Source organism: Marmota monax, unplaced genomic scaffold (genome assembly GCF_021218885.2).
Source record: "Marmota monax isolate L192 unplaced genomic scaffold, Marmota_monax_Labrador192_F-V1.1 WCK01_AAM20220418_F8-fsc00155, whole genome shotgun sequence".
NCBI lineage: Eukaryota > Metazoa > Chordata > Mammalia > Rodentia > Sciuridae > Marmota > Marmota monax.
Window position 1 is genome coordinate 3449072 of NW_026694554.1, and position 14269 is coordinate 3463340.

The 14269-nt window shown below is 36.7% G+C and overlaps 1 protein-coding gene, 1 long non-coding RNA gene and 1 pseudogene across 3 annotated transcripts in view; 2 read left to right on the forward strand and 1 right to left on the reverse strand.

Moving 5' to 3' along the window:
- Positions 1-1938, forward strand: part of LOC124076847 (uncharacterized) — a 23928-nt gene extending 21990 nt beyond the window's left edge. The window contains exon 3 of the long non-coding RNA XR_006846483.2: positions 1718-1938. This is a non-coding gene — a long non-coding RNA (uncharacterized LOC124076847). The remainder of the gene's footprint in view (positions 1-1717) is intronic.
- Upf3b (UPF3B regulator of nonsense mediated mRNA decay) overlaps positions 1-12706 on the reverse strand; it is a 17710-nt gene extending 5004 nt beyond the window's left edge. The window contains exons 1-8 of one of the 2 annotated variants that reach the window (XM_046420920.2): positions 12464-12706; positions 11477-11583; positions 11207-11313; positions 5506-5604; positions 4051-4161; positions 2781-2824; positions 2153-2335; positions 1701-1739 (exon numbers count right to left, since the gene is read on the reverse strand). In XM_046420920.2, coding sequence (XP_046276876.1) covers positions 1701-1739; positions 2153-2335; positions 2781-2824; positions 4051-4161; positions 5506-5604; positions 11207-11313; positions 11477-11583; positions 12464-12619 — 846 coding nt within the window. In that variant the 5' untranslated portion in view covers positions 12620-12706. The remainder of the gene's footprint in view (positions 1-1700; positions 1740-2152; positions 2336-2780; positions 2825-4050; positions 4162-5505; positions 5605-11206; positions 11314-11476; positions 11584-12463) is intronic. The other variant, XM_046420922.2, reaches the window with a different exon arrangement.
- On the forward strand, positions 7361-7535 carry LOC124076891 (U2 spliceosomal RNA; annotated as a pseudogene).
- Positions 12707-14269: the final 1563 nt, after the last annotated feature.

The following is a 14269-nucleotide window of genomic DNA, read 5'->3' on the forward strand; positions in this document are numbered from 1 at the left end:
AGAATAGTAATGCTATTAATGTGAAAGTGTTATCCACCCAAATTAAGTGGTTTAATCACTTTGTGGCAATGGGATCAAGACTCCTTTGGCTTTGAATGGGTCAACCTGTAAGTGAACCAATGCACACCTCCAAGTATGCTTTGTAGCACACCAGCATGTCTATCAATATAATTTGATGGGAAAATATTTCACAAATTCAAAATGTTATGTAGATCATTACTATAGAACTATCTATGGGTATGAATTTGGAATGACAAATATCTTGGTCACCAAAGGAGAGATCCATTGCAGGAATAATTCTGCCTTGAGCCTGAGAATAACATATTTATGATGGTAAAATTATCATTAGAGATAAATAGCAAGAATTACCTGGTATTTGATTTAAAAATCCAAATGCCTTATATTATAGATGGGGAAGTTCCATCTCTACTGAGTAGGAACTCCATTCAATGGCATATATACATATATATATATATATATACACACACACACACATAAATATATATAAAATATATATACACACATATACACACACACATATATATATGACACACATATATATATGTTCAAAAATGCTATTCTTTCTCACATCACTGCTATAAATCTCTCTAGAATACTCACACTTAAGTGTAGTCAGAGAGATTCTTAGGCAAAATAGAAGTATTTTAAGTCTCAAAGTGAGGGCTTCATACAAGGTTCATCTCAGGGTAAAGGCATCATACTAGTCACCAAGCAAAAGGCAAAGCATCAGAAGACTTAAGCATGGAGCATTCCAGCACACAGACAGCCACTGCAAATAGGAGTCCAAATTGGACAAGAAGAAAGCACCACTGTAAAGTGAGGATACCATGTGCAGGTTTCATTGGACGTGTTCTTATTTCTTTAATGAACATCTGTATTTGAAGCCAAGATGTTTATTATTCTAATAAGAACATTAATGAATGTCTCTAGCATGGCTGGCTCTACCTTCTGCCTTGCTGATCATCAGGAATAGCAAGTCAAATCACTTGTGGCACGGCAGACAAAGAGATTGCTGGAAAGAATTAAAATGGGAAACTCCCCCTTCCCCTAAGCACCTGTTACCAATAATGAGTCCTGTGCAGACTCAGGGAACCCTAGCCACATAAACTTCTGAGTTTTCAGGAGGTAAAAGGAGACCCTGCTGCCATCTCTATGAGATGTTCTCTGACTTTCTGAAGTACTAGGTACTAGTACTTCCCCAAGAAGTGAGAACTGCCCAAGCCATGCCCTCAGAAGAAAAGCAGCAAGGTTGGGATCTTTCTACAGGGTTTCTCCTTCCTACATGCAATGCACTGATCAGAATCTGCTACTCACAGATTCTCAGATGCAAGAAGATAACATGGGAGTCATGTGAGAGGGGAAAAATACTTAATGCAGGATATTTATCCCTAGTCCTCCCACAAGGCAGCCAGTTATGAGAGGCATATAAGATGATGAGAAAGAGGTATATAGGCCTGGTTGTCCTCTGGCTGTATGTCATTGAAGCAGAACATTAGGAAATCACCTCAGCTTCATTTTAGGGTAGGAATTTAAATAGCTCAGCTTTTAAAAAGACCCACATCAGTCTGAATGGGTTTAATAGGTAACACTACCACCACCACCACCAAAAGGACTGAGGAGCTAAGACCTGTGTGTGTGACATGATACTAGGTGCTCTGTATCATGTAATTGGTCCTTACATTTTTCTGATTCACAGCTTGTAACAGAAACCTGTGTACCTGAAGACAGTGGAAAACAAACAGATGAGGCAACTTCATGTATCAATTATGAAGGAAAAGCTGAATAAAACCCAAAATTCATGCCAGCCAGCCCTGAGCCCTCATTTACTGTGAACTGAGACTAATAGTTCAAATATCAAACATTTTCAATGATTTTTAAAAAAGATATTCATTAAATAATATCATATACAATACTTAATCCTTATAAATTATCATAATTTAAAAAATTATTTTAATAGGAAAGATTTTTACTTGTGTACTACCACCCCCTGCAAAAAAGGACAACCCCCCCAAAACAGCAACAACCAAAAAAACTCATTTACACAAACACAAGATGCATGCAAAAAAAAAAAAAAAAAAAAAAAAACATGCAATTTTAAGCAACATGTAGTTGGTTTCAATTATTTTCATACCTTAATCTTTGGTTCATCCTTTAATCTATCTCTTTCTGGAACTCTATCTATCTTCTTTAGCTTTTCTATATCTTTCCTTTTTCTTTTCTCCTCCTCTTTCCATTTCCTTCTCTCCTCTTCTCGTTGTCTTTTTCTTTCTATTTCTCGCCTTCTTCTTTCTTCCCTCTTTTCTTCTCTCATTCTCTAGAAAGAGACATTGAAACAAGTCTTCAAACAAAACATCACCTAAAACCTAATCAATCCCAAAGGCATGGTAGTCACTAAACTGAATCATCTTTCCTTCCTACTTTCTACCACCTACTCAAACCCCCACCCTACTCAGAAAATGAGAGAGAAAGTAGAGAACCTGCTAAAATCCCACTGCTGCCTTCTATATTTTCAGAATCTTTCAATATGTGTCAAGAATGTCTCTGGGATAAGCTAAGGGCTCTGCAGATTTGCAGAGTGAACCCCTGGTCCCACAACCAGAGTGAAGGAGAAGGCCAAAGTGAGACTAAGGAGCCAATTCTTTAAAGAATAGTTGTGGAAAAAGTGGCTATTTCTCCTATATGAGCCCAATGCTCTTAAAATGTTTATAGAATATGAACTAACGAATTTAAAGAGAAAACTATAAAAACAAAAGATTTACCTGCTTGTTTTTCAGGAAGCTCAATAGTGGGGTTGTCTTTTTAGCTACATAAATATAAACAGATTGTTAATAATACTTGTCAACCCTTAGAAAGGATTCCACTTTCTGACATTTCATGCCACCAAACCAAGATGGGAAAACTATACCCCTTAGACAGAAAGTTCACAATTGTATTATCAAAAAGAAGTTTAATAGTATTTGATTTCAACAATACAGGTTTAAAATACTTTTTTAAAAACTGAAGAAACTCCCATTAAAATAATAAATCAATCTTTTAAGAGTAAATTTGCAGTTAGTGAGAATTATGTACAAAGGTCATTCTCTTGTTTTACTGATAGGAGTACAAATTTGTTCGAGTGGAAACAAATTGAAGAGACTAAAAATATCCAATCCTTTTGACCCCGTATTTCCACTAAGGGAATTTATTGTAAGGATGTTACCCAAAATGGACTTATCTTATGCAGCCATTAATAAAAAACAAGTTTTAGACGAAAAATAAGTCAATTTTTTAACATTCTGAAAAATGCTATGAGCCTTATAGTCATCTCTTTTTTTTTTTTTTTTTTTTTTTTTGGTACTGGGGATTGAAATTGAACCCAGGGGTGCTCAATCACTGAGCCACATCCCCAGCCCTTTTCACTTTTTATCTAGAGACAGGGTGTCACTAAGTTGCTTAGGGCTTTGCTACATTGCTGAGGCTAGCTTTGAATTTGCAATTCTCCTGCCTCAGCTTCCTGAACTGCTGGGATTACAGGCATGTGCCACCACGCCCTCCTACAATTAACTTTTGGAACACATTACTTCCTGAAAACAAATTCCTAGGAGTGGAAATCATAGTCAAAGACTATGCTCCTGTTTAGAACTGCTACTGTAATATCAACCTTACTTAGAACCAACATTCAAGCTACAATTTCTCCAAGAGTTTTTCAATTTTGCAGTAACTAATTTCATTTTTTCATATTTTCAGGTCAAAAAAATTTTAAGAATACCAGGTAATCTTCAAAGACATACCACTGTCTAAACATGCCTTATCAGTCTTTAAACTTTTTTTTAAACATGACATTATGCAGGTAACCAAGAATTTGTCCCATCTTATCAATGCATTCTCATAATTCTGTGAGACAGGTATTATCTCTGCATTTTCCAATAGAAGAAATACTCAGAGAAGGGAGTGACTTCCCCAAGGTCACACAGAGCAAGTGAGGGAAATGGGAGATAGACTTGGGTATCTGATGAAAAAGCTGTTGCCCCAATTCCTTTGCCCACTTACCTATTAATTCTCTGTTTTTGGCTTCTATTTCCTCTAGCAGTGTCTCTGGAGTAGATGTCATTTTCTCATTATCTGTGGCATAAGTCTCCAAAAATTTTCTATATTCTGGATCTAAATAATCATTTAAGAAACCAGAAAACTGAGACTTTAAACAAAAAAGGAAATACTATCTAAGATACTTATTTAGCAAAGAAGATAAGTTTCTACTTCATAAAAGACTGAAAAATACAGAAGATAAGACTATTTGGGGCTTAACTGGTCCCTTACTCTTAGAACTCCCTTTACTAATACCTACTAAGGAAATCTGGGTCAAGAAAAATGAGACACCACACATTTAAACAGACTCACCAGGGGTGTTATAGTTTGCTGTTAAAAATCAACATTCCTACTAATCTGAGTCACACTTGTGGGAGAACTAAATAAAAGTTATATATGTGGAACCTTCAGAGAATATTAGGTATAATATATAAGCAATTCCTATATGAATACACCTCACTTTAAGTAAATTCAACATAGAAAATCGGGTGTTCCAAAAAGATAAACTGGTGAGATGGAGGGAAAGTCCTAGATGTGGTACAGGAGGCAACAATAATTCCTGTAGTTCTTTCCTAGAAACCTCTCAGAAAGAGATATACATCTGGCTCATTTCTACACATTGATCTTGTCTTCTGTATCTAAATCTGTGGTATCATCAATAAGCAGCTATGTTATTGAGTTTTTACTATTTAATAACATATCTTTTATGTTAACAAATGATAGAAATTCAACCAGATGATCCTAAAATATCAATCTCTCATACAAAGTATTTGCAGTAAAAAACCCTTACCCAAAATAACAAAGAGTTATTACACAATACTTGTCCAGCATAACAATACAGAGATCTTAAAATCTGGAGCTGGTCTACCTAACATAGAACTTATTGTAGTTTTTTACTTCCTGTATTTTTATTCAACCTAATTACTACATGTGCGGTTAACTACATATTCAAAGCCTAGAAAATAGTACTACTTCAACAACTTTATATGAAGTTACTTGGGTATGGAAATTTTTCCATCATGGTTCAAACCTTCTTCTTTATAAAGATGATGGAAACTAAAAATCAAATAATTGTAACAATGATAAGGCACCTCAAGGAACAGCTGTACTTGGAAACATCTGATTTTCCCCCATTGTCTTCTACTTAATAAACCCATGATGATTTACCACTCAGTAGTCAATATCATATTGCTCAGTGGTAGAAGAATGAAATGCCACTAGCCAGAAAGCAGAAACTCTGCAAGAAACCCATCTACATTCTAAGAATTAAGCAAAGCTTTCACTGAAATAACATTTCTCATTAACTTTATTCTGTTTGTTTTCTAATTTAAAATACTGGGGTCTAATGAATTCTTAAAATTGACTTAATTTTTTAAAAGTCTATGGCAATAGCATTATGTAACTAAAGCTATACTGTACCATCATCAATAGTCCCAACTTTGGTATCTCTTTTCTTAGTCTTCTTTTTTGCAGCTTTTTGAAAAGGTGCAAATTCTACTATAGCAGGATATTCCTGACCTGTTTAGAGAAAAAAATATATATACTTTCTATAACAAAGAAAATGTAAAAAGTGGATACAAGAGAATCTATCCACCGTTTTCTAGGTCTCCTCAGATGACAGTCATTTGAAGACAGTCTCTCAAATTGCATAAATCACACTGGCACAATTGTAATCAACAGGCTACCAATGGAGCCCCAAATTCACACTAAAAACATAATTAGTGACAATGGCAGCAAGCTGAGTGTGTGGCACACACCTGTAGTACCAGTAGCTTGGGAGTATGGAATGAGCTCAGAAGTTTGAGATCAGCCTGGGCAACACAGCAAAACCCTGTCTCAAGTACATTAATGAAGATATGGCAGGTAAGTAAAATATTCATTTAAATTCAACTTGTAAAATGTGGCACTTTGATATGTAAAAACAAACCCTGTACATTTTTGTTTAAAAAAATTAGAAATCTTGGGCTGGGGTTGTGGCTCAGTGGTAGAGTTCTTGCCTAGCATGTATGAGGCACTGGGTTCGATTCTCAGCACCGAATATAAACAAATGAATAAAATAAAGGTCCATCAACATCTAAAAAAATGTTTTAAAAATTAGAAATCTTGGGCTGGGGCTTAGCAGTAGAGAGCTCGCCTAGCACGTGCAAGGAGTTGGGTTTGATCCTCAGCACCACAATAAGTAAGCAAGCAAGCAAGTAAATAAATAAATAAATAAAGGTATTGTGTCCAATTACAACTAAAAAAAATATTTAAAAAAATTAGAAATCTTGCCAGGCATGGTGGCGTATGCCTGTAATCCCAGCAGGTTGGGAGGCTGAGGCAGGATGATCACGAGTTCAAAGCCAGCCTCAGTAAAAGCAAGGCACTGAGCAACTTAGTGAGACCCTCTCTCTAAATAAAATACAAAATAGGGCTGAGGATGTGACTCAGTAGTCAAGTGCTCCTGAGTTCAAACCCCAGTACTAAAAAAAAAAAAAAAATAGAAATCTCTAGAACAGGCAAATTTAAAGAGAGGTAGAAGCTAGATTAATGGTTGACCAGAGCTTGGGATGATGGTGGTGAGAATAGGAGTTAACAACTAATGGGTATGGGGTTTCTCTTTGGGGTGAGGAACATGTTCTATAATTAGATGGTGGTGATGGTTGCACAACTTTGTAAATATATAAAAAGCCACTGAAGTATATACTTTAAAAGGGTAAATTTTATGATATGTGAATTATATCTCAAAAAAGCTATTACTTTTAAAAAGGTAACTACCTGAGTTGATAGGTGTGTTAACTAAATTCACTGTGATAATTTCACAATACAAATGTATATTAAATTATCATATTGTACAATTTAAACATATATGTTTGTCAATTATACCTCAATAAAGCTGAAAGAAAAACCTGTTAATGGCAAAAAACAAACAAACAAAAACCCCAAGACACGAAAAGCATAAGTAATAAATGTAAAAAGAGGGGCGGATCTCATATGAAGTACTCTCACTACAATAAAACTCTTGTTAAAAAATTAACTGGGGGCTGGGATTGTGGCTCAACAGTAGAGTGCTCGCCTAGCACATGCAAGGCCCTGGGTTCAATCCTCAGCACCATATAAAAAAATAAATAAAATAAAAGTATTTTGTCCAACTAGAACTAAAAAATAAATATTTAAAAAAATTAATTGGGCTTTATCAAAATTAAAAACTGTGCAATAGGGCTGGGGTTGTAGCTCAGTGGTAGAACACTTGCCTAGCATATGTGAGGTCCTGGGTTCAATCTTTAGCACCACCATCGCTTCTCGGCCTTTTGGCTAAGATCAAGTGCAATCTTTAGCACCATGTAAAAATTACTGAATGAAATAAAGGTATTAAAAATAATTTAAGGGCTGGATTGTGGCTCAGAGGTACAGCACTTGCCTACAATGTGTGAGGTACTGGGTTTGATTCTCAGCACCACATAAAAAATAAACAAAGATATTGTATCTACCTATAACTAAAAAATAAATTAAAAAAAAATTTAAAACTGCACCAAAGGACACATTCAACAAAGTGAAAAGATAACTGAAAGAAAATAGTTCCACATCATATTATCTGACAAAGTGTAATATCCAGAATATATAAAGAATTTCTACAACTCAACAACAAAAAAACAATTAAAAAATGGTAAAAGTACTTGAATAGAAATTTCTCAGGGCTGAGGATATGCTCAGTGGTAGGATCCTTGCCTAGCATACACAAGGCCCTGTGTTCAATCCCCAATAATGCAAAAAACAAAAACAAAAAAGAATTATCTCCAATGATGGTATGCAAATGGCCAACAAACTTATGGAAAGATGTTCAACATCACTAATAAGTAAGGAAATGCAAATCATAACCACAACAAGCTATTACCTGTTAAGATGGCAACTATCAAAAAACAAAGATGCTGGGCACAGTGGCTCAAGAGGCTGAGACACAAGTTTGAAACCAGCCTCAGCAACTTAGGCCCTAAGCAACTTAGCTAGACCGTGTCTCAAAATAAAAATTGGGCTGGAGGTGTGGCTTAGTGGTTGAATGCCCCTGGTTCAATCCCTGGTAAAAAAGAAAAAGAAGAAAGGAAAGAAAGAAAAAGAAAATAACGTGCTGATAAGGATGTGGAAAAATCGGAACATTTGTTATTTTATTTGTGGGAATGTAAAATGGTGTATCTGTTAGGAAAAACACTATTTTTTATTCCTCAAAAATAGAGGCTAGGGATATAACTCAGTGCTAGAATGCCTGCTTAGCATGTTTGAAGCCCTGGGTTCAATCCCAAGGAAAAAAAAGAAAAAAGAAATCAATTACCATATGACCCAGAAATTCCACATTTGCACACCCATGTTCATAGCAGTATCATTCCTACTAGCCAAGAGTAGAAGCAACCCAAGTGTCCCTTGATAAATGGATAAACAAAATATGGTGTATATGTACAATAGAACATTCACATTAAAAATGAAATTCTTATACATAATACAACATGGATGAACCTTGAGAATGTTATGCTAAGTGAAGCCAGTCACAAAAAGGTACTGTATGATTCCAATTATTTGAGGTATCTAGGATAGTTCAAATTCATAGAGACAGACAGTAGAAGTGTATGGGGAACAGATGGCTAGTTGTTTAATAGGTAAAGTATCAGTTTTGCAAGATAAAAAAAAAAATTGGCACTGGGAATTGAGCCCAGAGGCATTTTACCACTGAACTACATCCCCAGTCCTTTTTATTTTTGAGATAGGGTCTCACTAAGTTGCTGAGACTGGCTTTGAATTTGTGATCCTTCTGCCTCAGCCTCCCAAGTTGCTGTGATGTGTGCTACTGTGCCTGGTGCAAGATAAAAAAATTCTGGATTGGTTGCACAATATGAGTATACTTAACACTACTGATGTACACTTAACAATGATTAAGATGGAAAATTTTATATTAATTTTGTCACAATTTAAATAATGCAGAAAATAACAATAAAAAAGAATGAAGTGATGATACATGCTATAACATGGATGAACCTTGAAAACATTATGTTAAGTTAAAGAAGTCTGTCATAAAAGACCACATATGTATGTTTATATGAAATGTCCAGAATAAAGAAATTCATAGAGGTACAAAGTAAATTAGTGATTGTCAGGGACTGGGGGAAGGGGAGAATAGGAGATGACTACTAACAGACATATAAGTGTCTTTCTGGAATGATGAAAACATTCTGGAAATAGTTGCACAGCTTTGTGAATATACCAAAAACCACTGAGTCATATACTTTAAGTAGGTGAATTTCATGGTATTCGAATTTATATCTCAATAGAAAAAAGAAAAAAACAAAACAATTACTAGAAAAAATTCACCAGATTCCAGCCATAGAACAATGTCACACAAGGTAAAAACTACTACTTTGATCATTGGCATAAATGAGAATAAGAATTGACCTAAAGGCATCACAAAGCAATCATAGAGGAAATGTGGTTTTAGCAAATGGAGCTGAGGTTATAGTTCAGTGGTTGTGAGCTTGCCTAGCACATGTGAGGCACTGGGTTCCATCCTTAGCACCACATAAAAATAAATAAATAAAATAAAGGTATTGTGTCCATCTATAACTAAAAAATATATTTATAAAAAGAGGGCTGAGTGTGGCTCAGCGGTAGAGCGATCATCTAGCACACGTGAGGCCCTGGGTTCGATCCTCAGCACCACATAAAAATAAATAAAATAAAGGTATTGTGTCCAACTACAACTAAAAATATAAATGTTTTTTAAAAAAGAAATCCTAGCAAATGCAGAATCAGATTAGCTAAATAATTGTGATATATCTGAGAAGGAATGGAATAAATAAACCAGACTAAAGCAGAGGGAAATTGTGGAAGACAGGCTGAAAAAGCAGGAGCAAGGCCAGACTATAGAGGGCTTTGGCTAACAATCTGAGTTCATACTTTCATTCTTTTCCACAACTGTTAACTTAAAAAGATTAATTTTATGACAATACATTGAATTAAATATAAATAGAAAATCCTGTAAATTTACAGACAGTAGTTGTCTAAGCATTAGCTGATAAGGACATAAAATATAAAAGTATAATTAGGTCTAGGAGAATAAGACAATAAAAACATTAAACTGACAAGACTTATCACTTGTATTAAATTTAAGTTTTAAAAAGAAATGTAAAAATCAAACACAACTTGGATTTCCAAGCTAAGTAAATAGGAAATCATTACTATCTATTGGAATAAAAAGATGGAAAACCATCTTTTATTCCAAAAATAGGGTGGATAACTAGATGGTTTGAGGGAATTAATAAATGTGGGAGTAGGGCGGGGATGTAGCTCAGGGGTAGAGCACAAGCTTAGCATGCACAAGGCCCAAGGTTTGATGCCCAGCACAAAAAAAAAAAAAAAAAAGTTGAACACAGGTGGCAATCCTTCTTCAGCTTTTATTGGCATAATCCCTGATAAATTTTACCAAATTGAAGCAATACTAAGAAAACAAAACAAAACAAACCACACCATTTACCTATGATTACAAAGCCCCCCAAAAGGTAAGAAATGGCAACTTGGATATGTTCTGGCTAAATGTTGCAAGCAGCAGGTTTTAAATAAAAAGCAAGTTAAGGCAGAAATATGCCTTCCCTGTAGACTAGACCCTTCTGGATATAATGTAGGAGGATCAAACTTGATGTTTTAATTATATACAACTGTTGGTTTAAAGGATATGAATTAAATAATTAAATAAATGGTCCTTGAAGCAGGGTGAGAAGTAAATATTTAAAACTTGTCATACAAGTTTAAAGAGTCATTTACCAGAATTGCTGCTGTGACTAAACAGTCAAAACAGAAGGTCTAATCCAGGACAAAAAAAAAAAAAAAAAAATCTGTCTCACAAAGAGAAAACTGTGGCAATTTCATTCGGTTGATCAAATTAAAGAAATAACAGGTTAATAAAAATACCCAGGACTACCAATTTATAAGAATACAATAAGCTTATAAAATGTGTAAAGCTTTTTAAATGTTACACATTTTATCACCTAGGATTTTAGAAAAGCTACCTACAAAGTCATGGAGAAAACACTGCCATGTGTATATTGTTTTAAACATAAAAATGACAAACTCCCCTTCTAGTTCAGTTACAAAGACTCACCTTTATTGTCAAGGAATACATAACCATCAAAGCGATCCCTGAACAAAATAATGTCCTCTTGGTTTTTAAAGTTGATGTATGCTCTGGCATACATATGAGGATACAGACTGCAGAGAAGAAAGCAATTATGTAAATATACTTGCATGTGTCTGGCTGAATTACAAGTACACATTTAAAGAGACAGGATCAAAAATCAAATGAAAAACACTAACAAGGTAAAAAGAATGGAAGAAACCTTTTTCATTTACCCCTCCCTCTTTTTTCTTTTACCTAGTGTCATTAGAAAAAAACTCAAAATAATCATGCTCAGGCATAGGTTGAAGATGTTCCTGAAGCTGTTCCTTGGTCAAAGTGGGAGGTAATCTTCGAATTACCACCTTAGGAAATGAATAAGGAAAATAAAATTAGTACAAGTCAACTTTCTATCATACCTGAAAGAATCACAGTCCCTGAAGATCGGCTTTAAAATATAAGATCACTTATTAAAACCCAAGAGAAAATATTCTTCTGTAGTCCAATGCTCAGAATTATTCAAATGTAATACTAACGCGGTTTTTAAAAACTCCTGGAAATGAAAACCGCCTGGGGCAAGGAAAACCTCCAGTTCTGCTGTTATCGCACAGTTTACCAGTTTTGGGAAACACTGTCTACTATTCATTTCCAATAGATCTAGTAGCAAATTAGCATACCATCCCTGGTCTTTTGCCATGAAATTTGAATTTAGTGGTATCTCTCATCCACGTCTAACACACCCTAAAACAAAATCCTTGACCATTCAGCTTAAAGACGTAAAAACTCCATAACGCATACAAAAAATTCGTCCACTGCTCTCAAAACAGTATGTCCTCGATCTGCCTTTCCAGACAATTAATCCTCCTAGCCCTCTCCCCCAATTCACCTCGATTAATATTCCTACCGCAAACTACTCCCACCCCGATGTTCCCTTCACTAATAATTCTCCCCAATTAAACTTTATTCCTCATTCCTTTACTTCCGCTCTCCCCTCCCATTATCATCTAGAAGCTCGGACCTAAACCCTTGTCTGGGGAATTCCCTTTTTCCCTAACCCCACCCCAGAGCTTGGTCAGGAGGGACGCCCCCCCCCCCCATTTAGGGCTAATATACAAGACAAAGTGAAGCGATTTTCATTCAGACGAAGAGAGAGAAGAACCAATAGAGGAAGAAACAACCCCATTCCAGCAACCTCCACGAGCCATGGACCCGTCCCGCCCTCTCGGGCCAGCTGCCGCTGGGCACCTTGCTTAGAGCTTCTTTCTTCTCCTTGTTGCGGTCCTGCTTATCGTCCCCTTTGGCACCTTCCAACGAAGCCCCACCGCTGCTTCCTGTGGCCCCCGGAGGTGTTAACAGGGTTACTCGCTTCTCCTTAGGCCTGTGCTCCTTTTCTTCCTTCATGGCCACGGTTACGCTCCTCCGAGCGGCCGCTCAGCCAACGCCGTTACGCTGGGCACCTACGACTCGCGGGTAGCTCCCGTTGGAGCTCCGCCCCCAACAAATACCCCTAGTGATAAGCCGAGCTGCGTGTTCCATTGGGCCCCCCAAAATCTCGCGATACTTCAGGGTGCTCAGCTTCCCTCAGTGGAAAGGTTCTAATACCTTACTTCCCGCCTGCTGAGTCCCCGCGCCGCCCAATCCCCTCGCGACCCAGATTCCCTAGAGGCCCGCCCCTTCGCGCATCGTGAGCAACTCGGCCATCTTGACTAGAAACAGCTCTTTCGGGGACTACATATCCCGGCATACAAAACGGTTATCCGCTTTTGGTTAGGAGTATGGGAACCTTAGATATCTCATGTTCCTATTTGTAATAAATCGAATCTTTTCACCTTGAAAATTTAGGAATTTTTTAAAGATCAAAATATAGGGGCTGGGATTGTGGCTCAGCGGTAGAGCGCTCGCCTAGCACGGGTGAGGGCCTGGGTTCAATCCTAAATAAATAAATAAAGTAAAGGTAGTGTCCAACTACAACTAAAAAATAAATATTAGAAAAGCCCAGACACATCCAGAGATATTAAAAATTGTGCTCTATATGTGTAGTAAGAATTTTAATGCATTCTGCTGTCATAAATTTAAAAATTATTTTTAAAAAGGCCCTATTTCTTTAAAAAATATATAGGTTTTGTGGGGGGGGGTACTTAGCATAATTCTTTGGATAAATAATATTATCCAAATTTTGCCTCACTCTGGAATAAATTGTGGGTTTTGTGAGATGAGTTGGAGGAGAGTCTCACTGCATTGCCCAGGCTATCTCCAGTGACGCCAGAATTAGACAGGCAGTCAGTATAGGTAGGTAAATCGAGGCAGGTCGGATCAAGGATCATGGAAGCCAATTTGAGTGAGTCCAGGAAGTTGGAGACTGCCCCCTGAGGGATTAAAATGCCTTCGGAGCTCTTCTTCCACCCAATCAAGATAACCTGCCCCGGTTCCCTCCCTACAGGGAGGGAAGTTGTGTCCTGGGCTGCTTCTCTCCTTTTGGCCCTCCCACTGAGCATCTCCTGGGCCTGGTCACTTAGGCAGGAAGCAAAGAGATAAGGGGAAGAGAGCAGGAGAAAAAAGGAAGCCTAAGACATATAAAAAAGGAGGAAGGCCTCACTTATTGGGATACCAGGATATCAGCTATTTACTTGCAGTGCTTCTCTAATGTTATACTTCAACATGTGAGGGAGCAAAACTCATCACCAGTAGCTGGAATTACAGATATACCACTGTGTCCAGTTTTGTATTTTCTATCATGGAATCCAAAGTGTACCTTCAGAGGCTTTAGTTTCTTTTCCATATATTGATTGGGATTTGTAGATACTTAAACACACAAGATATTGGTGTAAAGGAGCAGTATCACCAAAATGTATAGGATTTGTTTTCATCACCATTTTTAAAGTAAAAGGATTCTCTTTTGGTGCTGGGGCTCCACAGGAAGCAGGGGAAAGACCCAACTTGATTTAGTTGGGCTCACCCTCCTTCCCACTTTTAAAGAAAAAGCCAATTTTACATTATTTATAAATTACCGAAAGCTGGAAACAATCCAAATTCCCATCATCAGGTGAATGG